The 25,543-nt window shown below is 45.2% G+C and overlaps 1 protein-coding gene across 1 annotated transcript in view; it reads left to right on the forward strand.

Moving 5' to 3' along the window:
* The window catches only part of carhsp1 (calcium regulated heat stable protein 1), a 31,812-nt gene extending 12,982 nt beyond the window's left edge, over positions 1-18,830 (forward strand). Inside the window, exons 2-5 of the mRNA XM_079521434.1 lie at positions 10,728-10,859; positions 11,142-11,250; positions 11,769-11,891; positions 14,990-18,830. Coding sequence (XP_079377560.1) covers positions 10,754-10,859; positions 11,142-11,250; positions 11,769-11,891; positions 14,990-15,155 — 504 coding nt within the window. The 5' untranslated portion in view covers positions 10,728-10,753 and the 3' untranslated portion in view covers positions 15,156-18,830. The remainder of the gene's footprint in view (positions 1-10,727; positions 10,860-11,141; positions 11,251-11,768; positions 11,892-14,989) is intronic.
* Positions 18,831-25,543: the final 6,713 nt, after the last annotated feature.

Raw genomic sequence — 25,543 nt, forward strand, 5'->3', positions numbered from 1 at the left:
GTCACTTCCCTGAGGTGAGAGTGACCTCTCAGGGAGGAGCTGAGAGAGGGAAAGATCTACAGTACTTCTAGCACATGTTGTTCACACAGTCACACTGTGTGCCTTTTAAAAAAAAGTAAGCATTGCCTTTTTACATTAAAAGCGCCGGTGACTGAGAAATTACCTGAAGGCAAAAGGCGGCGACCTTTAAAATTAAGGTATTTCAGTTCGAGCAGAGAAATGTGCATATTATGATGTGGGTGCACCCACACCCACACTCCTCTTCTGCAAATATGTTTTCCCCACAAGGCTAAAATACCAATTAATATTTTCAGAAGAAAGGGAGTTTGAATTCCTTTCACACGATCATTCACTTCTGTTCCTTTTCAATATTTTTTGTATCATCAGCTGTGTGTGTGTGTGTGTGTGTGTGTGTGTGTGTGTGTGTGTGTGTGTGTGTGTGTGTGTGTGTGTGTGTGTGTGTGTGTGTGTGTGTGTGTGTGTGTGTGTGTGTGTGTGTGTGTGTGTGTGTGTGTGTGTGTGTGTGTGTGTGTGTGTGTGCGTCCACGTGCGTGCGTGCGTGCGTGCTGTCTATGCATTGCCCGCCTCAGCAGTAGCAGTCGAGAATCACTAACAGTTGTCGGCAGTATTTCTTAGTACTGTATTTGCCATTAATGGACATGTACAACCATTTAATAGCTAAGTCAGTGCCCTCCTCCCCCTTCCAGTAATCACCATACAGATACCTTTCAACAGGATGGGAGGTGAAAGGACATCCTGACACAGTCAGTGCGGTGTGTGTGTGTGTGTGTGTGTGTGTGTGTGTGTGTGTGTGTGTGTGTGTGTGTGTGTGTGTGTGTGTGTGTGTGTGTGTGTGTGTGTGTGTGTGTGTGTGTGTGTGTGTGTGTGTGTGTGTGTGTGTGTGTGTGTGTGTGTGTGTGTGTGTGTGTGTCTGTGTGCTCTCACTGACGTACAGTTTGACTCTATGCTACACTATTATGTTATGTATAAAAGTCATATTGCTATTTTAGTTTCTTATTTTGAATATTTTTTATGCAGAGAAGCCTTTTATAATGGATGATTATTGCATTAATTCTGCTGTCCTTGCTGTATGAATATTTATTTATACAAAATATCAGATTTAAGTGATACCAGTCCAGTATGTCTTGGAGCCATTTGAAGAGATTTTGATCTTGTGAATCGCAATTATTTCCGCCAGGATAATGGTGACATATGGCATTGGTCCCCGTGTGTCATCTGTCTCGTGCCATTTGCGTTGGTTTCTTGTGCAACCTGTGTGCTCTGAGGCCTCAAATGAGTCCCTGATGACTGATAAAAATGAGGACAGAATGTTGTTTTTGCACTTCTTCTTCCCAGATATAACAGATCAACATCCCTGCCTTTGGGACCCATGAACTTGAATTACGTAGTTGTGCACATGTTGTCACGTACCGAATAGCCGCTCTACAAGCGCAGCGATGCAGTGCTGTGAGCCTGTGAGACACATTGTGAGCTTGTAGATTAGTAACCTCGCATCACCAGACTTTCACACACAGACCATGGAGGAAAGCCTCCATGGTCTGTGTTTCAGTGTGGATTTACTTGACTAATACTATGACAAAAAATGTTTGTCGACTACCTTTTTTCACTGAGGAAAACTAAACGGAAACTAAATAAACTAAGCTATGATGACAAAATATAGTGATCATTTCGTCAATAACTAAAAACTAATTAAATAATTAAAATGTTAGGCAGGGACTAGTGGACAAGAGATCCAGTATAAGTTATTTCTCACTTGGTTGCATGCTCAAAATAACAATTCTACAAGCTCATAACGCGTCGCAGTGTTTTAGTCGACTAAATCAACTGTAGATGTCGACTAAAATCTTATGATATTTAGTAAACTAAATAAAACGAAATAAAAACGCTATGCTATAATGACTAAAACTAAGACTAAAGATCTTGACAATTTTGTCAACAGATACAAACTAGACTAAACTGTTAGGGAGGGACTAGTATGGAGGACATCCAGTAGAAAGAACTAAAAGACAAGTAATTTTATGCTTGGTTGGGCTCGGGTGTTGTGCTCTGAAAGTGAGCTTGTAGATCTGCTATTTTCAGAGAGAGAAAGAGAATTTCACAGATATGTGTGGACATGATCAAAAGTGGGCTAGACAGCACTTTCAGTTGACCATTCCATTACAGGCCTGTGCTGTGGCCTGATGGATGGCTGGGTATTTGCTGTGTCAGCAGGCTTACAGGGCAGTGTGTTGGTCAGAGAACAGAACACTAACATGGAACATTCCAGACAGAGGAGACCAAAGGTCCAGCATATGTGTGTGTGTTGTGTGAGAGAGATCGTGTCTGGTTTTGTGATTGAGATTAAATGAACCGGCAGTGATAATAGCGGTGTTTTTGAGTGGTGCAACCACTCCAAGGAACAGCAATGTCCGTGTTACTGTTAACCTATGTGTTAACCTATGTGACTGTGTTTGTGTGTGACTCATGTGTGACTATGAGTACCAGTAGGGGGAAAAGTGGGGGGGGAGTTGCACCACTCAGTTCACACGGGTGTGATTTTTAACTAATGCTATGCTAGTACGAGAGCGTGTGATTAAGTAGAGATAGAGACAAGCACAAAGCATGTGGGATAATACTAGATTTATTTGACAGTATTTCATGCATAAATTATGCTTAAATTAAAAAAGCTGACAAGAAAGACAGAGCAGAGATGGGGAGGTACTGACGAGGGGGCGCATATACGTTGGTCCGACGTACTAACAGACTGACATGCGACAATCCTACACATGCGTTGCCGCTCCCGACATGTGTTGCCGGTTAAGACGCATGCGTGGCCGGTTAAGACGCATGCGTGGCCGGTTAAGACGCATGCGTGGCCAGTTAAGACTCACCCGTGGCTTCCCTGTGAGGTTAGGGTCAGGTTAGGGTTTGGGGTTAGGGTGTCGGACTAATGCCTGTCGGACTGTTAGTACAGTATGTCCGACCAAACATTTATGCACACACTGAGGAGATAAATAGAGATGCAGGTGATTGTAGAGACGTGTACGAGTGCTGTGCTGAATGTCCTTGTTTTAGCCTGTTTTAACCCATTTTGGGCGGGAACCCCTTTTGGTGTTAGCATTATGTTATGCTTTAGCTATTGAAAAATGGCAGATCTACAAGCTCATAGCGCGCCACCGAGTGGCGCGTTACGAGCTTGTAGGTCTGCTATTTTTGAAAAATATCTTCTCCAGTGCCATCTATAGGTCATGAATGTACTTTGTAGCTTACTAGTCTTTAAATGATATTATACAGTTATAGTAATTTATTTGTTTTCACAAGCTACAAGCAATATCTTTCTCTCTCTTCCTTAATACACATTGTTATGAAAATCAAGTCAAAACAAGCGTTTACATAACAAACATAACAAATACAGGTGCGTGTGTGTGCACGCGTGCGTGTGTGGGTGTGTGGGTGTGTGCACGCGCGTGTGTGCGTGGGGCCAGGATGTTAGTCTGACAGTCCAGGAAATTCTGGAATGTTCTCATTTGTCGACGTGGGGAAAAGAAACATTGACCTGTCTCCTATGACTCAGCATCTTTTTAATTTGAAAATAATTGTGTTTCTTTTTTTACATGTTCCCAACAATGCAGAGTATCCAGTCAGTCTGTAATAATTGGTAACATTCCCTTCCACTGGAAATCTTGTTTAATGCATAGTATACATAAATACAATTTCAGATATACCGGTAAATCCCATTGGCATGCTTGCGCAGTTTAGTTGACACATTTAGACCTGAGGCTGATTTTTAAAAAGGCTTTCTAATTCAGAAAATCTTCTATTTTGTATTAAAGAAAATTAAGAAATGTCCTGTTGCTATAACGTTTTACATAGCAACTAAAGCAACATCTAAAATAACAGTTGCTTTCCCATATTTACAGGTATGACTAGTAAGACGCCCTGAGGGCGAGAAGCAACCTTGCGTGCACGCATCCGCCGACGGCAGACTGCTGGGCGAGCGCTGGTGCTTTGGCATGGGGGGTCAGATCGACATATGGAATGAATTCTGTACTGGCCATATATGGAGCGTGTCTTGAGTGTACAGGGTTTGATGAGGTCAGATCAACATGTATGGAATGTCAGAACAGGTCAGCTCCATATATGGAGATCTAAGGGTGGCAGTGGGGGAAGTATCTTGAGGGTACAGGGTTTGATGAGCGCCGGGCCTTAATTTATGGGCCTGTTGAGAACTGGCCGGGCGCAGCTGCACTAATAACTTTGGGGCAGGCCCGTCTAGAGTTTGAATGAACAGGTATCAGTCAAAAGGGAGACATCGAAGAGGAAGGACGGGTAGGAGAGGATCAACATATGTGAATGTCAGAACAGGTCAGCTCCATATATGGAGATCTAAGGGTTTGAGGTTTGAGGTCAGATGTAGAGTTGCTAGCTAGCTCCAAATCATATATGGAGACGGCCATATATGGAGCTCAATATGGCCGTAGAACATACTTGAACAGACACACTCTCTCCCTCTCTCCCTCTCTCCCTCACACACACACACACACACACACACACACACACACACACACACTTCAGCGACCCCCCTTGTGTTCTCTCTCTCCTTATCTTCAGCTCATTCCACTCTTGAGTCTTTTATCGTCTGTCCTTCTGTCTCACACCTGACTGTGTTTATTGTTTGTGCCTTTTGTACGCAGCATACTGTAACACAGATCTAGGCCAACATGTATCTACTGTCAAGATGAAAGAAAGTGGACTGACACTTCTTTCTACTTTCTGTCATCTTGGTTACAAATGGGAACAAGATATTTGATGGCCACATACATACATTTATTACAACACCGCCCTGAAACCGATCACCCGAGTATGAAAATAGACACATATAACCCCCTGTTGACTACAGTATGATCCCTGTTGGCGCTAGGATTAAGGAGCGGGAACGGGAACCGAGACCAAATGAAGCTAGTGAACATAAGTCTGACCTATTGCCCGTTACTGAGCATGTTGTATGACATTCATTTTTACAGTATTCATCTAGATTTACAGTTTCATTGACTTGGATTTTATTTATGATATTATTTGGAGCTCAGCTGATGCATAATCCCTGGTGTACACTATCTATTATACATTTGAAAAGGTGTGCCCAAAGGAAAATAAAGTCACCAGCTACTACGTCACTGACACGCTGCAACACACACTGCAACAACACACTAACACGACACAGCCTTACCCTCCGCGTCGATCCACGGCTATCTCCTCATGTCGCGCCGCACGGCCACACTCAACAACACCCGCGTAAAAACTGTCATTGCACTGCCACTAGAGCCGCCTCCCGTCCACACTCACAAACAACATCAATATCAATAATAAACACAAACACGCCACAAGCACCGACACCCCCGCCTAATTTGTTGCCAGGTCTATGAAAACAACCCCAGAAAAAATGCCATTCAACACGCTACTTACAACTCGCTTACAATTCGCGGACCTGGCAACACTGCATCCTGTTTTCCCATTGGCTACGGTTGCTACAACACGCATTTGCACTGCATCTTGGGAGCAACACAGCTTAATGTAGGGGTCACCGATTGCTGTGCTACATCCCCCTCATGTTCTCACCACCCCGTTCGGCTACACCACACACACTAACCTACACAATTCTCCACATGCAACACAGGGCCCTTATTGGCTAGCCCCCTCACATGGCGATCCCCACGCAGCCAAACACAGGCCAGCCGGCAGCCAGCCACACACACACACCCTAGCCTCGGTCCCAGCCTCACTTAACTGCGAAAAAGAAGCACACACCCACACACACACAACGGCCACGTTCGGAATTATCGCACTGAGCGCACTGTGCAAATGCAATGCAAACTAATAGGCGAGTGTGCTTCGGTGCGCTATTTCCCAACGCGCCCATCTCATCGACACAACGCGCGCAGTCGGATGCCAAGGTCTCCCGCGCATTATTCCTTTCCCAGTCTCACCACACCACGGACTCATTGTAACCTCGCATCAGTGTCACTGCAGACACGTAATCACACTGTGGAGGATTTGTGACTGAGTGACTGTGTGTGTGTGTGTGTGTGTGTGTGTGTGTGTGTGTGTGTGTGGTTTGATTTCAGCATGTTTTACACTGCACAGTTGCGCAGTGCACACCATGGGACAAATCGGCTTTTCACCCCCTGCCACTGTGCCCACAAACGCATGTACAAGAGGAAAACAATCTAAACATTATATACTAACGTCAGCATCGGGCAGATTAACACACACAAGCGTTATTAGTTGAGTGCCTCTGAATTGTAACTGTGCGTTTATGTCAGTCAGCGATGCGATCCGTTGTTATTCAGCCACGCACGGACTGGAGAGAGGCGACGTGTTTCTCTCCCTTCGCCTCATGGAGCCCTCATTGTAACTACAAATATTGTTCCCGAAGACACAATGTGGGGTCACTGCAATCCAAAAGATTGTAGGCCTACTATAATGCAGTCAAGGTCCCCACAAAAATATACTACAGTATGTTCTGCTCCATTCTCAACATCTTTTGGTTTCCAAAAACACTAACTTATTGTAAGTAAACCAAAACAGTAAAAAGCAGTTTCATGTGTGCTTATTTTCATTTCATTTAATTTGCTTTGATGTGCAAATAAAATACAACAAATAATAATAATACCCATCCGTTAATACATGTGAAGGGCACAATACTGGGTTTAAAAACACAGCTGAAACATGAAGTGGAGTCTGTCAAATCTCGCAATTTCCTTCTTCCCATTGTGCTGCAACGGAACTAGGATGAGCCGCCCGAAGGGCGGCGAAATTCTAGTACAGTACAATGAATCCTCAGTGTTCACTTATCTAGTTGTAACTTGGAGCGTGTACACATTAAATGTGCAACCAAATGGACCCTATGCAATCACAGTTAAAATAACACTCTGGAGTTTAACATCATGTACTTACAGTATACCTCTCTTACCCTGTATCTGACCTATAACTGCTGTGCGGCCTCTGGCGACCGAATTTCTCCCAGGGGATCACTAAAGGCCTATACTAGCTATGCACCTCTCGCTGACCTGTCTTTGTGCTTTTAGGTTGACGCTGAGTGATTGTTTTCACGTCATAAACCGGAAGGATACACAGGTGTCCAAAGTAGCCAAAGAGTATAATACAGACTACAAGAGACATTGTAAGAAGCTCCTGGCTTGCAAAAGGTTCAAAGTTCAACTTTCATTAGTGCTACAGAGTGTAGTACAGGTGCATTATACAGTAGAGCAGCTAATGAACGTATAGAAGTGTGTAACTAAAGAATATCGCTCTGAAAGAATATATATTCAAAGATTTGTGCCGCATTTTTACGATTTTTCAAAAATAGCAGACCTACAAGCTCGTAGCGCGCCACTCGGTGGCGCGCTATGAGCTTGTAGATCTGCTATTTTTCAATAGCTAAAGTATAACATAATGCTTAGTTAAAACACCAAAAGGGGTTCCCGTCCAGAATGGATTAATAATGCAATTGAGCTTTTTCATGTTTTCCAGATAGGCTATATAGTCTAAAATAAATCATCTGCCATGTATTATGTTAAGTTGTTAACCAACCAATGAATAAGCCCGATTTCACCCAAACACAGTGAAATAGCACGGATTGGCATTTCCGTACATACTCCAAAATCCGTACATATTACACTAGTACTGTTTTGATCGTGGCGGATGCGTGGCTTTCACCCCATTTTCTCAGTTGGGGCAATGCGCTCCCCACAACATTATTTACCATTCTGTGATCGAACCTTCGCTTGAGACGGTGCCCCCTCCGTCGCGGTCTAAAACCCCAGGGAGGTAATGGGGAGGATTTCAGTGTAATATGTACGGATTGTTCGGTTTTCTAGTAGTGTACGTACGGAATTTCGGAAATGCCAATCCGTGTTATTTCACCGTGAGATCGGGTTGAATGAATATACTGTCAGTTTTCATGTACTCTTATAAGTGTGTGTGCGTGTGCATTTGTGCGTGCGTGCATGTGTAATAATGTTGGTATGTTTGTTTTGTGCCTTGATATTGTACAGCCTGCCCCCCAGCGTTGAGAGGGTGTGATCAGATTACGTTGTTGTTTATCGAATCAAGGCTGTGCAGAACCCTGTAACCACAAAAACAAATAACATTTGCACAGACACCAAGACCGGTTGGTTGTCCAATTCCAGTCCACGTGCGAAAAACCTAGAACCCCCGAATAATGAATGCCAAAATGTCAAAGAGCCCTCAAGCAATATAATGACGAAAATATAAATAACCTCTTTGGACACGCTCTCACCACAACAACCTAGCCAGTAATGGAAAGATGAATGGGAGTTTTTCAGCTTCTCCGTAATTGGTTCCCAAAGCTGGTGATGTAATTGGATGATGTAATGCCAGGGCACCTCTGAAAGCCGAGTCTGTTCCTTCTCTTGCTCTGACCCTCTCTCTCTCTCTCTCTCTCTCTCTCTCTCTCTCTCTCTCTCTCTCTCTCTCTCTCTCTCTCTCTCTCTCTCTCTCTCTCTCTCTTTAACTGCCCCCTATCCCCTCCCAGAGCTCTTCTCTGCCATGCTGCGTGGTTCTGACAATGACACCGCTCTGATTGGTGTTGCCATGGTAAATTAGAGGGTCCTGAGAATATCCCCCCCAACAGGTCATGGACTTGGTGGAGGAGGGGGGAGTGCGGTGAGGTGGTGGGTGGCAGAAGGGTTGTGTCTATTTTACATTGGCCAGTTTATTTTGCCTTGTCCTTTTGATTTATACAACATTGCTGGAGGTAGCGCTATACCAAAACCTGTCGATTATTGTTTGTGTATTGTAGGTAAACTTGGTATTTATACATGTAACTCAAACATATTTAAACACAGCCCTTTCCATTATTACATTGCAAATCACTGAAGAACATGAAAAAGAAGACATTGACTATTAACAGCTTTGTGTTACACCTATAGATACTTTATTGTCTCCACCAGGCCGAAGGCATGGGGAGAGAGTATGTTTTGCACTCCGTCCGTGTGTCCGTCCGTGTGTGTGTCCGTCCGTCTGTTAACAGCTAATCTCCGGCACCGTTAACCCGGTCGATGCCAAATTTTGCCCCAAAAGTTCCAGAACGGCCTGTTATAGCGCCACCAGGAGGCTGCTTTGTGCAAAACAAGTTTTTGGACAGTACACCTACAGATTTTGTCCAAACATCATGCAAATTGGTACACAGTCTCTCTAGAGCCATTCAACGAAACGGGTCTTTCAGATTTCTCAGACTCCATCCTGATTGGCTAAGAAAGTTCGCAGGAGTGCTCAGTTTCAAACAAAATGCTGCAAATCATGAACACATCGTGTGATTTCCGTGAAATTGTGCACACACATTCCCACTAGGCCGAGGAATAAATGCCACATGAACATTTTCAACTCAGCCTCATGGTGGCGCTATAACTGGCCGAAAAGTGTTTTTACCTCTAACTGCACGGATCTGTGGATAACTTTGTATGCCAACTCCCTAGAGGCCAAGGAAAAACCTTTGCCTGGAAATTTTCACATCTGCTCTTTATAGCGCCACCAGGAGGCCGACATATGCAAAACACATTTTCTAATATTACTCCTTCAGATTTTATCCAAATTTCACGCAAGTCGGTACACATGCTCTCCATAGTCATGTTATCAAGACGGGTTTGTTTGATTTCTCATAATCCACCCTCATTGGCTACAATTGGCTACGCTTTGTACCAGTTTTGTACAAATCGCCACAACTACTCAACGCAGCGTCCGATTGTGGTGAAATTGTGCATGCATATTCCCACTAGGCTTTGGGAGAAATGCCACTTGACAGTTTTCAAATCAGCCTCATGGTGGCGCTACAACGGGCCAAGCCGCGTCACACACACACACACACACAGACACACACACACACACACACACACACACACACACACACACACACACACACACACACACACACACACACACACACACGTTTATATTGCTCCTAAACATTTTGCCAAACATCACACACACACACTCCTATCCTCCTGGTGGAGACCTGTGCCCAGAAGGGCACTTTTTCTAGTTAATATTGTGTTTATGTTGTGTGCTCTGTTTTCTAAAATAGCAATGGGTTTGGTTTAATTTATTTTAGTTATGTTTAGGAAAATGTAGTTTGGTTAGTGTTTGTTTAGCCCCAAGTGTGAGTTGAAGTGACATTGGTCTCATTCCAATTCTTTATTGTGAGATCCGGTTGAACAAAGTAGTAGTTGAACAAAGTAGTTACGGATGGAAACAACACTTTACTAGGACAGAACCATGTCATGTTTTTGTCAGCTGAAACCTGACTAGTGAAAGCTCATGAAATGTAGACGACAAGATCGCCACCTAGTCGTAATTGGCTGCTTCTAGCCAATGGGACAGCAAGCAATGGCAAAGCTGATTGATTGATTGATTGAATGTATTAACAGTTTGCAGAATTACAGTAAATTTCAAGCACAAACTCAATACAAAGGCTGTTAACTGTGAGTGGACGACCCAATTAAGCATTACACTTGTTTACAAGAGGGTCCACCATGTTCAATTCATCAAAACATTTAGAGACGTACAAATAGACACTTCTATATAGACATAGAACAGAACAGGAATTCATCATTGCCCAGAGCTACCTCTGTCACTAGACAGATGAACACAAAGCCCATTCTAAATTTCTCTCCTTTGTCTCCTTCTTTCTTTGTGTCTCCTTCCTGTAGGTCCTCTGGTCTCCCCTCGCTGCACCATGTCCTCTGACTGCTCTGAGCCCATACAGGTCCGACCTGTGACCCCTCCGATGCCCTCTGTAGGTTCCCCAGTGTTGTTGTCGCCTGTCTCCCCAGTGTCTCCCGGTAAGAAGAGGTGCTGCTGATGTTTCACGTGCTGTAACGTATACTTTAGTTCAGTATGTGTTGCACGTAAGGCACAAACGTATACACAACAACAACAACTGTATATCACGCGCAACAACTGAGCAGAGTGTGTGTGTGTGTGTGTGTGTGTGTGTGTGTGTGTGTGTGTGTGTGTGTGTGTGTGTGTGTGTGTGTGTGTGTGTGTGTGTGTGTGTGTGTGTGTGTGTGTGTGTGTGTGTGTGTGTGTGTGTGTGTGTGTGTGTGTGCGCGTGTGTCCTTTAGGATCCCTGCGGCTTCCAGCGTGCAGATACAGAGAGCGGTCTCCCTCCCCCATGAGGGGCTACCTCATCCCCAGTCCACTGCCCACGCGAAGGACCAGGACCTGCTCAGCGTAGGAACACACACACACACACGCTCGCACACACGTTCATATACAGACTTCGTCTTGCGATGCGCAAGTGTGTGTTTATTGTGAGGCGTGGTGAACTGCGCACACGCACACACACACACACACACACACACACACACACACACACACAACCTTCTGCCCACAATCTCTCTCGCACCATCCCTCCATCCTACCAACTGGCCTTCCATCGTACCTTCATCCCCAAATCACTATTTGTCACTCCACCCTCTCCCTATTAACCTCCACCCCTTGTCGTCTGTTTTGCTGCTCTTATTTTCACCACAAACTCCCCCTCTCTCTTCCTCTCTCAATTTCAATTCAATTTCAATTCAAAAGAGCTTTTTTGACATGAGAAACATACGTTTTCATTGCCAAAGCAAAAGTGGAACAAAACAATCAAGATAAAACAATGTATGTACAAATAAATATTGAATATAAATAGGAATAATCTCTCTCTCTCTCTCTCTCTCTCTGTCTATCTCTGTCTCTCTCCCCTGCAGGACAGCGCGTGCGTCTCAAGGACCAGTGTATACTGGTGTGTGTAAGTGCTTCTCTCGCTCCAAAGGGCACGGCTTCATCACGCCGTCTGACGGGGGAGCTGACATCTTTGTCCATATCTCAGAGTGAGTGTGTTTGTATTACTACTAGAGGTACTAGATGTGTTGCACTGCGTCGACGCGCGTGTCACGTGATTGGCCGTAGCCTATCGGAAGAAAGACACACAGGAGTGCAGTTTATGTTTGTGGGCCGTTTTCAAAGGCTGTTTTCTCGGAATGTAGGCGGCATCCGCGGTAAATGAACAAAACGCGGACGTTCTGGGATAATTTCTGATGTTATGTTGTGTCTAGGTTACAATATTAATTAACGCTTCTGAAGAGAAATAGTTTTTTTATATACATAAATCTTTTTTGGTCCGTGAATCTGGACGCAGGCACGCTCTTTCTAACGTCTGCTCGGAGGCTGACTTACATGGGATCAAAGCTTGCGTATGTATGGGCTGTCAAGGCCAGGAAGTAGCTTTTTGCCACTCAGTAGGCGTTCCCGCATAACTTCCGGGTATTATGATGATGTCACACGCATACCCTCTATAGTTCATGTTGAATCAATTAATAGTGCCAATCCTCAAATAAAACATTTGTCAACACTTAACACACACAGGTATTAATTCATTCATTCTTCCAAAACTGCCAGTGTTTTTTCCAGTGAAACCCTTATTTTGAAGGTTCCCTCCGGAACCTGAGATGTGAAGTGGATGTCACTGCGCAAAAAACAAGGATTACGGGCAGATATACTACATGTAGAGGCCATGTAAATCCAGTAAATTTACAGGTGATTACGGTTGTTTACCAGCCTGTAATCAGCAAATCTACCGGTATGTAGAGGTCCGAATTGTACCAACTTAAATATGCAAGGCCCCCTGCTGTGGCTGCTTCCTAGTCACACCTCTTGGGCAAGAATCCCCCCCACCCCCCACAACCCCCTCCCAATTCAATGGAGCTTTATTGGCATGAAGAAAACGTACATTTACATACTACCAAAGCACTTCTGGGCATGCTCAAAAAAACACATCTGATTGGAAGTCTGTTTCATGCCACCACCCCACTGGGGGTGGTGGTTCATAGCTACTGATCCATAATAATAATAATCAGACAACTCAGACATGTAATTGATAAATGCAAGTTATATAATCAGTTACTTTGGAAAAACAAACAAACAAAACAAGCACAATATTGTATCCTACTAACAATTTAGAAATACATGATCTAGGCTAGAAGCTTAGCTTACCTTCATTCAAGTCAGTCTGAGTCAACTGATTTTCATCCGGCTGGCTGGCAGTTAAGATTTCAAAGTCAAAAGCATGATAACCTGATTGGCCAAACTGAGAAGGAAATTCATTGGCTGTGCATGGCTGGATAGGGGGAGGGGGGCTCCCCCTGCCCTTCTTTAAACAAAGGGTCAATGTGCAAGGATCAGACCCCATGCTGTGTCTTTGTTGAGCATGGGGAGTAGATTCCATGTAGATGTCCACAAATGTCCACAAATCTTCAGTAAATTGTTTTCTCGGTAAATGTCCACAGATGTCCGTTAACATCCCGTAATCAGGGAATTAACCGGGAAAAAACCATTTGGCATTAATGCCCGTTTTTGCCTACTTTCACCCAGGACAACGATGTGTGTTGTGACAGACGCAGAGACGCTTGTCTTTTCTCTCACCCGGAGAAGACATTTTGTGGCCACGGTCGTCAGTTATTTGGTTGTGGGCCGTTGAATAAAGGTTGTTTTGACCATCGGGGCACGATCTGGGACAGGTATCCGATATAACTGGATTTGGACAGTTAATTTTACACGATCGCCTAGCAACCCAGAGATAATGTATGTGGTATACGAGTGGGTGAAATTAGTTTTTGTGCATAGTTCCCATCGTGTAATTTTTTTTTCGTTTTCTTTGCCACAAAAAGGTAAAGGGTTTTCTTCTGTGTGGTTCTTGGATATTTACAAGCTTTTGCCACAAACGGGACAACCAAAAGGTATCTTAGCTTATTTACAAGCTTTGCTACAGACCAAAGGGTCTCCACACAAAAAAACATATTTGCACAAAGTACCAAGGTGCGTGAGTATAGCAGCCGGAGGCCGCTGTGTACTGTGCATTATATATGTCATTGTTCTGCTGCGTGCGTGCGTGCGTGCGTGCGTGCGTGCGTGCGTGCGTGCATGTGACATCAGACCCTTGTGTAGGAGTAAAGTTGGTTAAATCAATGACTCCCCCCCCCCCCCCCACACACACACACACACACACATACGGAAAGGCGGCTTCAGGCATGTGTAGGAGTATGAAAGAGGATAATATCTGATGACCTTCGCTTGTTGGCCTCTGTTATCACCCACTGGCTTAAACGCTTAGAAATCAACAGAACATGCACGCACGCACACACACACACACACACACACACACACACACACACACACACACACACACACACACACACACACACACACACACACACACACACACACACACACACACACACACACACACACACACACACACACACACACACACACACATACAGACAGACACAGACACACATTCAAACAGGTTGTTTACCCAAGGATTTCTCTGCAAACCTACTCTTCAAACCACCAATAACAAGTGCTCTTGACAAATACAATTACTCTCTCTCTCTCTCTCTCTCCCTCTCTCTCTCTCTCTCACACACACACACACACACACACACACACACACACACACATACATTGTGCATGTGTGTGCGTGCGTGCGTGCGTGCGTGCGTTTTGACCTACATGTGTGTAAAGTGTGCGTGATATGTGTGCGTACGTGTGTGCGTGCGTGTGTGTGTTTTGAAAGCAAGGTTGAGGGAGGTTAGAGATCAACTAAATGAACAAAACACACTTCGTATTCAGTATCAATGTTTGTTCATGGTGTACTGTCTGTATTAAACGTCCTGGCTTATCATTTCTCGCATGATGTGCTCTTTTACGGCTGCTTTTATGACGGGCGTGCTAAGTTACACACAGGCTGCTTTGTGTTCCGCTGTTTACATAATGGCCATTAAAGTGACGGTGGTCGGGTTCAAGCAAAATGTCCGACTTCTTCTCGTTTCTCTCTCTCTCTGTCTCACTCCCCGGCGGACGCCGCTCTTAAATGATCTTGCTCTTTCACTCCTCCCACCCCCGTCCCTCCTCTCCGTCTGTCCCGTAGCGTGGAGGGGGAGTACGTGCCCGTGGAGGGAGACGAGGTCTGCTACAAGGTGTGCAGCATCCCCCCCAAGCACCAGAAGAAGCAGGCGGTGGAGGTGACCATCACCCACCTCAACCCGGGGACCAAGCACGAGACCTGGGCGGGAGACATTGTCAGCAGCACCTGAGAACCGAACTGTGGAGGTCTGGAAGGAGGGATGGGTGGGAGGGGTGGGTGGATAAGGAGAGAGAGGAAAAGATGGATGTATGGATAAGCATGAAGGTTTAAAAAGTGACGTAGGAGATTCATTGTAAAGAGAATGCGATGACGCGGGAGAGAGGAAGACAGAGGGATACACTTGACCGAGGGAGAGCGATGCAGGGAAGAGAAGGCGTAGACGAGGAGACAGATGAATACACAATAACCTTTTACGCCTAGCTCACACCAACTCTGCTTTCACGTTCTAAGGAAGCAGCATTGTTTGACTTTGCATGCGGTGAGACAAAGTGGATGTGTTCTGAACGGTGAAACGATAAGCACGAAGGTGCCGGGCATGTTTTTGCACATTTTGGACACTCATTTAGTGGAAAAACTGCTTAGCAGAAATAATCGCTGTTGGTGTGACCTAGGCGTTAGGGACCTGCGGGGTACAGGCAGCTCTATAGTTTGACTTAAAAGCCTTACAAAGCTACAAAGTCTTAACCATTAACACCTGAGACAACCAGGTGATGTCGACATGGCCGTAGACATAAAAAGGTAGACGCCTCCTTCGGCTCTGGGGCATCATGTGTATCTCCAGAGGAGGCAACATGGAGGGAAGCTTGTGCAGAAGCATAGCGGAAGCTTGCCAAGCCTCCGCGTGCGTCACGGAAGGGGACGTTCGGTAGGCCAATCAGACAGGCAACGTAAACGTTTGTTTCCTCATGCCAATAAACCTCATTTGGACTGAATTGATATGTCCCGGAAAAGACTTGTTGCTGTGATTGGCCAGTAGTCACTTGAGTGGCAGCGACGCAGCGTGCCTTCTGCACTTCCGCTTGACTCCCTCCTTACGCCGGGGCTCCACCGGACACGTTGCGCCTCCGTCGCGTGCGTCAAAAAAACGAACCGGGGCAATTTTAATGCAGTCACGCAACGCGGGCAGTGGAGCCACCCTTCATTGATTAAAAAGGGAACATTCCCTGGCGGTGACGGTGACGGTGACGGTGACGCGACGCTGACGCGTCCGGTGGAGCCCCGGTGTTACGCTGGAGACACATCGCTCCAATGAACTGCAGCGGCCAATGAGACATCTATTTTTTTTATATCTATGGACATGGCTGTTTTCGGTTCTCATAGATATGCCATGTTCTAAAGCTCTAAATGTTGAATGGATGGACATTAGCTAGTCTGTACCCTACGAGCATCGTATTCTCTGTTACCTCTCCTCGTGTATCTACAGTATACAGAACAAAAGATCCATGAGTTTATTTGTATTCAATTTTGTGAGAGAAGTTCAAATGAGGTGGATGGCTTTGAGTGTCAAACAAATCGATGTGTTAAAATAAATAGAGGAATTAAGTTGTGTACAATGACATCGTTCATAGTTTTTGTTTTGTAGTTTTGTAGGAATCGATTCTGTTAATATCACTATGGTTTGAGATCATTAGTTCTGTATTTGACTACGTTCTTCCAAAAGAAGAGTACGGAAAGTAAAATGATTCTACAGCACATTATTGAACCAGGTCATATGGAACCTTTTTGTAGTTCTATAACAGAAGTTCTTATTTCTGTGAAAATAAGCTTCCACATGGAACATTTCTTGTGCTGAGAAATTCATCTCAGCTGCAACGACCAGTTTCCAGAACCTTCTTTGATATAAAGGGGTTTAAGGAAACTTTATATTACTCTCTTGGTGTGTATGATATTTTCCTAGCATTTGGTGTTCCACGAGTGGTTTTCCTGACTGGGCTTACATTATATGACTCTTACTATATCAGAGTTGTTTATTTAGATATGACATTGACATTTTGCAGTCAATGGTTTTTAGCCAGCCATGAGCCAGATGGAGTGACTGGTAAATGTTTAGCTATCGTTCGTTTCCTACCGTACTGACCTACCGTGCTGCATACTTACTGCTTTGGTTGCTCCCTTGAGGTACAGGGAAGGACTCTAGCACACTATCTTCTTGACTTACATTATACAAGTAGGCATGGTTAATGGTTTGGTACGTCACAGACACATCAGGTTAGGATAAATAATCTGATGAAGGCTTGCTTAGCAAAACATTCCCAATAAATATTTGTATCTGCCAGACGGTGTGTGGGAGTCCTTGCTACTGTAATGGTCGGCCCGTGGCTTTCTGCAAACGCACCTGTCGATCCGTATGTGCGCAAAAGGTTCGCCCCTTTGAGGTGAGTTGTCTGGAAGTGAATCCACATTTAGCTTGTTTTTCTGACAACACCATGGACTCAATTTGTCAGATAGTGTTTGAAAGCTCAGTTCAACCGCGTTGCTTGCATGTTTGAGAGAATGGTTTTCAGAGGACATAATACTGCTGTAGGATGCATGATAAGGTGATTACTCAGTACTGTACATACAGTACCACACATTAATACTGCATCTATGTTGCCTTACGTTGGCACTACAAACACGTCTTTGTTGAAAGTACTGGGCGTATCTACAATAAGGCGAGGGCAGGCGTCCGCCTGTCCAAATCCATTTCTGGCCTGGCCAAAATCCATACAATGAGAAAAAAAGAGGACAAAAACAAGACATGAGAATTATTAGTGGACAGCTGATTGGCCGTCGCGGTAGAGCGCGACCCTCAATCACCCATTGGAATGTAAATGCATGCCTTTCAGCCTTTGTATACTACTCGTCTGGCAGGTATATCTCTTTGAAAACCTTTAGTGCTACGATTGTGCGCGGGGAGACGACAATTAACACATCTTGCCTGTCCAAAATGTAATTCTTGCCTGCCCAAAATGTAATTCCTGGAAACGCCACTGCACCCAGTAGAACCAAAGTAGTATGTTGTAAATCAAAACTTCTATAACGTCTGACCGCCAGGGATTAAAAACAACGCACATCAGTTCAGTATGGGTTACGTTTTAGTTACACATGTATTAAAGGGTTCAGACTAGTCCTCTAATGCATTTAACTGTTGTAGATTTCTACTTTCATGGACTGTACTGCATATTATGTATCCTGCATTAGTGATGTAGGATCGTTTCTTCAGAGTTGGACCCTAGAGTGAAATTGCCATATTATACTCGAATAGATTTTCTTTTCTTTATTTTTCTTGTTTGTTTGTTGTTCTTTCAACGATCTCCCTTTGGGAACGGAGCCCAAAACAGGCCAGCGGTGCAAGTGGTACTGTATGAAATGAAAGCGGTAGTTACTGCCCAGGAAAATCTGGAGTGTAAACTGTAAAGAGAGTGTAAAGGCTCAGTGACGGAGACACAAACAATTATTTCTGGCCCGGAGTTGCAAACACACAAACCCATGTAGGCTGCAGTGCTTCCCAGACTTTACAGCCTGTGACCCAAAACAGAAATTAGATATTCGCCCTGACATTTTGATTTTGTTATTAATTCATGAAAGGTTTAGCTTTTTTTGGGAACTTGTGATCTATGTGATAATTAAAAACAAAATGTAGAAAACAAAAAATAAAACCGAACTATAAAAATGTGTCCGCAAACCACAAATGGGTCCCGACCCAGTGTTTGGGAAACAGTGGGCTATACCACGATGGGAAACAGTGGGCTATACCACGATGGGAAACAGTGGGCTATACCACAGTGGGCTATACCACGATGGCAGAGTTTTCCTTTTCAGGTCAGAGGTGGGACAAAGGTAGCCTGGCTTGGCCAGCCTCATAGCGGGGATTCACTGAAGATTCTTCCCCTTCATATGCAGGGAAGAATCTTCAGTGAATCCCCGCTATGAGGCTGGCCAAGCCAGGCTAGGACAAAGGTATGTTTCTGGTAGCCTGGCAGGGCCAAGACTCATAGCGTTCCTCGTTCACAGACTCATTCACTGACGCTTCCTCCCCGCGTCAGTGAATCCACGTTATGAGTCTGGCCCCGCCAGGCTATGTTTCTGGTGGGATTTCTGATTTGAAGTGGAGGACCTTTTGGAGTACTGTAGAATTGATTGGAGTTGAGTTTCTTTTTTAAACTGCATGTGCCTACTTGTGCCCCAGAGCACATACAGCTCTGTCCGTGCCTATAACTTCGACCAATATATCACTGGTTTCTGTATAATATTCTGTTTGGTTGGTGAAGTGAGAGAAATAAACCATATTGAATATCTCCCTTTTGGATCGTTGAATTATTTTTGTAATGACTAAGATCTGTTCAAGGAACGCATTATCGTTACTCCTTTTAGTAGCGTTTGTTGGCGTTTTGGCACAGGCGGTTTCGTCATGAATAACTTTCTTTATGTGGGCCACATTTTGATAGACCCACATGGTGCCTGGCAGCTTAATCCATACTGTATATGGATCCCAAAGGGGTTACCACTTTCTTTGTGAATAATATATAGGTTTATAAGCATTAAGACTAAACAACAAAACACATCCACTACACTGACAAACTATTCATCAGTTGCTGTGGGCAATTTTTGGAAGATATCAGTAACAGACCAAGTCCACTATAGTTACCAGCCCTAGCTCGATATGAATGGTTATAACGGAGATTCTCCTATACTTGTAGAGAACCGTCTATATATAAAGGCTCCTCTTTGGGGAAGCCTCATGACTGAAGGATCTGTGTTTCTTTAGGAGCTGGGCAGGGAACGCAGCTGGTCACGTTTGAGCCTAAAGTCCACCTTTAGATACCTGCTATGTTAAGCTACTTACTGTACATTCTTAATGATCTGCTAATGCTGCACTAATGCTATTCTCTACACCTTATATGAAGGTGATATGACGTCATGCTGTGACATCACACTATCATCCGTTTCCGTGGCGACAAAGGTCCTCCTCACTAAGCTGATTGTGAAGTGATAAAGCAGGTATTTTGTACGTGTTAGAACAGGAACAAGCTGTCCATGGAGGATTAGAGCAGGGGTTCTCAACCCGTGGGCCCCTCAGGGGGTCGCCAAATTATTTTGGGGGTTCCCCAAATTATTAAAAAAAAAAAAGAACTGAATGGCTGGAAAGTGGAAATGAAGAGTTTACATATAGTACACATAATACATGCATACACCTTCCCTAATGATTATATCTGGTTCCAGTATTTATTTATGGTGTATTGGCTCTATTATTAAGGTTATTGTAGCAGTACATTTATATTGGGGGTCGGGAGGGGGTGGGGCGGGGGTCCCGAGACATTGCCAAAGCATTTCCGGGGGTCCCCGACCAAAAACGTTGAGAACCCTTGGATTAGAGGGGAGGGCTGCAGAGGGTCCTTATAGTGGAACATGTTTGGCTCCATGTTTTCATGTCTTGCCACTGAGAAGCATTGCACATTCCTCAAGCTGCCTCGCTTCAGTTCACTTTCAATAGAGGGCATGCATAAAGTGACTGGCAAATCGAGTGGCAAAGCGACATGAGGCAAAGTGAGTTTAACATTGTTTAACGTTGTTTAATGCAATAAGATAGGACTTTTCTGTTTGGATGCATAGGCTGTCAAGGCCAGAAAGTAGTTTTTTGCCACTCAGTAGGCATTCATGCATAACTTCCTGGTTTGATGATGATGTCACCACACCCTATTGATGTGTGGTGTTGTGTCCTACTGTAGGATATCAGAGACAACCTAATGACACTGGAGTAATTGTAACAGCACTGATTGGTTGGACATTGTTATGGAATAACAGCAACAGATATAGGGTAGAACTGTTCATTTTTATGCGATGGATGAGAACCAGGAGATTAGACACAAAACCCTGCATGTGCTGCCCTCTTCTGTCCTGATCCATGTATGACAACTAATTAGACACAAAACTATGCATGTGCTGCCCTCTTCTGTCCTGATCCATGTATGACAACTCATTAGACACAAAACTATGCATGTGCTGCCCTCTTCTGTCCTGATCCATGTATGACAACTCATTTCAACAAAGTGCAGACATTCTAATCTTGAGGACTGTGGCTAATGTGGGGGTCCTTCCCTATGGCTATGTGGGGGTCCTTCTATGTGGGGGTCCTTCTATGTGGGGGTCCTTCCCTATGTCTATGTGGGGGTCCTTCTATGTGGGGGTCCTTCTATGTGGGGGTCCTTCCCTATGGCTATGTGGGGGTCCTTCTATGTGGGGGGTCCTTCCCTATGTCTATGTGGGGGTCCTTCTATGTGGGGGTCCTTCCCTATGTCTATGTGGGGGTCCTTCCCTATGTCTATGTGGGGGTCCTTCCCTATGTCTATGTGGGGGTCCTTCCCTATGGCTATGTGGGGGTCCTTCCCTATGTCTATGTGGGGGTCCTTCCCTATGGCTATGTGGGGGTCCTTCCCTAAGTCTATGTGGGGGTCCTTCCCTATGGCTATGTAGGGGTCCTTCCCTATGTCTATGTGGGGGTCCTTCCCTGTGGCTATGTGGGGGTCCTTCCCTATGTCTATGTGGGGGTCCTTCCCTATGTCTATGTGGGGGTCCTTCCCTATGTCTATGTGGGGGTCCTTCCCTATGTCTATGTGGGGGTCCTTCCCTATGTCTATGTGGGGGTCCTTCCCTATGTCTATGTGGGGGTCCTTCCCTATGTCTATGTGGGGGTCCTTCCCTGTGGCTATGTGGGGGTCCTTCCCTATGTCTATGTGGGGGTCCTTCCCTATGTCTATGTGGGGGTCCTTCCCTATGTCTATGTGGGGGTCCTTCCCTATGTCTATGTGGGGGTCCTTCCCTATGTCTATGTGGGGGTCCTTCCCTATGTCTATGTGGGGGTCCTTCCCTGTGGCTATGTGGGGGTCCTTCCCTATGTCTATGTGGGGGTCCTTCCCTATGTCTATGTGGGGGTCCTTCCCTGTGGCTATGTGGGGGTCCTTCCCTATGGCTATGTGGGGGTCCTTCCCTATGTCTATGTGGGGGTCCTTCCCTATGGCTATGTGGGGGTCCTTCCCTATGTCTATGTGGGGGTCCTTCCCTGTGGCTATGTGGGGGTCCTTCCCTATGTCTATGTAGGGGTCCTTCCCTATGGCTATGTGGGGGTCCTTCCCTATGGCTATGTGGGGGTCCTTCCCTATGTCTATGTGGGGGTCCTTCCCTGTGGCTATGTGGGGGTCCTTCCCTATGTCTATGTGGGGGTCCTTCCCTATGTCTATGTGGGGGTCCTTCCCTAGTCCCTACGCTTCTTCAACCGATCTTCTTGTCTCGTACCCGTGTCTTTATCTTGAACACGTCTGTAGTATGTCCTCTGTTTCCCTAATCGATCACTCTTATGTTCGAAAGTTTCACCTCTTAGTTTTAATCTACGTCGAAAAACCTTCTTGACTTAAGCCTAACCATTGTGGAGATATTTAAGCAGACCCCAATCAAGTTATTGAAACATCTGACATATTGTTAATATAAACTTAAATTGGTTACGTCATCCTATACGTCTTTTAAACATGTTTTGGTAACACTTTACAATAACGACCTGTTATAAAGCATTTATAAACATTAATAAGCAGTTTGTAGATGAGTAATATGTTTTTACATAAACACACATAGTTATGTCATCAGCCAATCCCTGATTGGCCGAGCAACGCCACCAACACAAGGAGGCGATCCAAAGGGGCAAAGGGACCACCGACATATGCAGCAAGCTGCCAACTCGCGCACTGATTGGCCGAGCGACGCACCGACGTACCCACGCAGTGCCCTGATTGGCCGAGGGTGTCAACGACATACGCAGCCGAAAACAGTACTTGCGCAAGTAATAAACAGTGTGGACTGTGAGGACAGCCATGTGTCTCGTCTGGAGAAGACACTCAGTCAAGAGATGGAGAAGATGTGCGATGCTGAGGAGGAGGATCCATAAATACGACGTGGATGTAACTCTGGACCCTGACACAGCACATGCCTACCTCGTACCTCGTCCTGTCTGACGATGGAAAGGAGGTGCATGGTGAAACCATACAGAAGAATGTCGCCGCACGTCCGAATCAGTCGAGAAATGACAGAGTTACCGTGTGGGGGTCCCCGGAACATACAGACCCCCAGGAACATGCCCTGGGGGTCGGCCCGGTTCCGGCGAGCCGCCCCGTGTCCGAAATGGTTGAGAAATGACAGTTACCGTGTGGGGGTCCCCAGGGGGTCCCTCTACTGTACTGTACTGTCACTGTACTGTACTGCCACACCCAAAATCGTGTGTGTGTGTGTGTGTGTGTGTGTGTGTGTGTGTGTGTGTGTGTGTGTGTGTGTGTATGTGTGTGTGTGTGTGTGTGTTAGGCTGCACAACAGTGACACTTGGTGGTGAAAACCAACCAAACGCTATTTTCACACTCGGACACAGCCAGGGACAGACACAGGGACACAGGGACACAGCCAGGGACACAGCCAGGGACACAGGGACACAGCCAGGGACACAGGGGCACAGCCAGGGACACAGGGACAGGGACACAGCCAGGGACACGGGGACATAGCCACACACATAGCTGTCTATAGGAGTGGTTGCACTACTCAAAAACACACTTGTGTGAAGTGAGGGGCGCTCTTATCATCATACATCACATTCCGTGCTCAACCGATCAAAACCTTACTTTCCGTGCTACAAACACGGCTCATACAAACACAAAGCTGGCCATATGTATATCACCCTCAAAAAGAAGAAAACGAATGTTTTTCCCTCCAGTTAAATATGTATTCATAAATTATGCATACGTGCAATAATGAAAAAAGCTGAGAGAGAGGCCAAGCAGAGACCCCTTAGCTGAGAGAGAGTCCAAGCAGGGACCCCTTAGCTGAGAGAGAGTCCAAGCAGGGACCCCTTAGCTGAGAGAGAGGCCAAGCAGAGACCCCTTAGCTGAGAGAGAGTCCAAGCAGGGACCCCTTAGCTGAGAGAGAGTCCAAGCAGGGACCCCTTAGCTGAGAGAGAGTCCAAGCAGGGACCCCTTAGCTGAGAGAGAGGCCAAGCACTACATAGTACAAATAAATGAAGAAACCTGTGTGAAGTGAGGGCCACTCTTATCATCATATTTCATCATACATCATCTCATTCTGGCCAATCACAATTTGAGTCCTCACTTTTCTCTTCAATGTTTGTGTTTACACATACCTTCAAAGCTGGACATAGGAGGGGCTAGAGCCCCTCAAAAAGTAATTAAAAATCACACCTGTGTGAAGTGAGGGGCACTCTTATCATTGTACATCATCTCATTCCGGCCTATCACAATTTAGCTTTTTTTGCTGCTTTAGCCTGTTTTTTCCAAAATGTATTTTGAGTTTTAACCACATGAACCCTATTTTGTCCCTACGCTGGGCATGACATAGGATCACGACACATGAGCTTGGAGATCTGCTATTTTAGGCTCATTCGGTGTAGAGGGAAAAAACGAGGGGACCAAAACAGTGTAGACCCCAAGGGGATCCCATCAACAAAGTATGCAGGAGTAGGCCATATAAGTGGTTAGGCTATATATTGTTTTCTCCTTGATTGGTCAATTTCTTAAGTTGTCAGTATACTCTGTTGGAACCTCATTGGTTCCTTGGTGGCTGGTTCTCTGCTTAATTGGCTACACAATTAATAATATCATAATTAATAGTATGCATGCAATGCTCTGCAGCATGGCGTCACTTGGCGTGTTGCTTGGTTGTTAAAGGATCCAGTGCAATTTCAACGCAGTCAGGAAATTTCAGATTAATTTCGAACACATCATCATTTACTTCACCTTTTGATGGTTAGATGCTACAAAACTTGTAGCACTGACTCAGTGTTAAGTCTAACCTTCTCTGGATCTTTGCGGTCCACTGCATTCTGATCCTTACAGCCATGCCGATAGAACTTAAGCAGCCATGTAACAACTGTATAGTACAGAACCAGTGATAAACTGAGGATTGGGATTCTGTTGACAACCAGTTATAGGAGTTTATCCAAATTGGAATCTGAACAGAACTCGGTGACAGTTCTGTTGACATGTGTAATATATAGGCTCTGTATGTTGCTGTAGGCCTACGTTACTACGTACAGTATAATGAGATGTAATCACAGTGTGGTGTGCGTGTGTATCTACTGTATGTGATAATGGCTTGGATGTGTGTTTTTATAGCCCTGCCTGGGCCGTCAGCGTTTGATGACATCATTGGCCTGTCTCTGTTTCTCTCCTATCTCTGTCTGTCATCATCAGGATGGTCACCATGCAGCAGGACCTGGCATGCTGACCTCCAGCACACGCGCACACACGCACGTGCACGCAATGCCACAGGCATAGAAACGCACACATAAACATGCACACTCGCTCTCAAACACACAGTCACAGAGATGTGTACACACAGTCACACACACACACACACACACACGCGCACACACACACACACACAGAGAGATGCACAGCCACAATGTGCACAGAGTGAGAGCAGTGCTGTGCGGAGGTACACGTACTGTATAATCTCCAGGAAGTGATTAGGGGGTCTTAGATCAAAGGGGGTGTGCTGTGCGACGGCATAAACATTCCTCCCTCTCTG

The sequence above is a fragment of the Electrona antarctica genome, assembly GCF_951216825.1.
Source record: "Electrona antarctica genome assembly, chromosome: 14".
Taxonomy (NCBI): domain Eukaryota; kingdom Metazoa; phylum Chordata; class Actinopteri; order Myctophiformes; family Myctophidae; genus Electrona; species Electrona antarctica.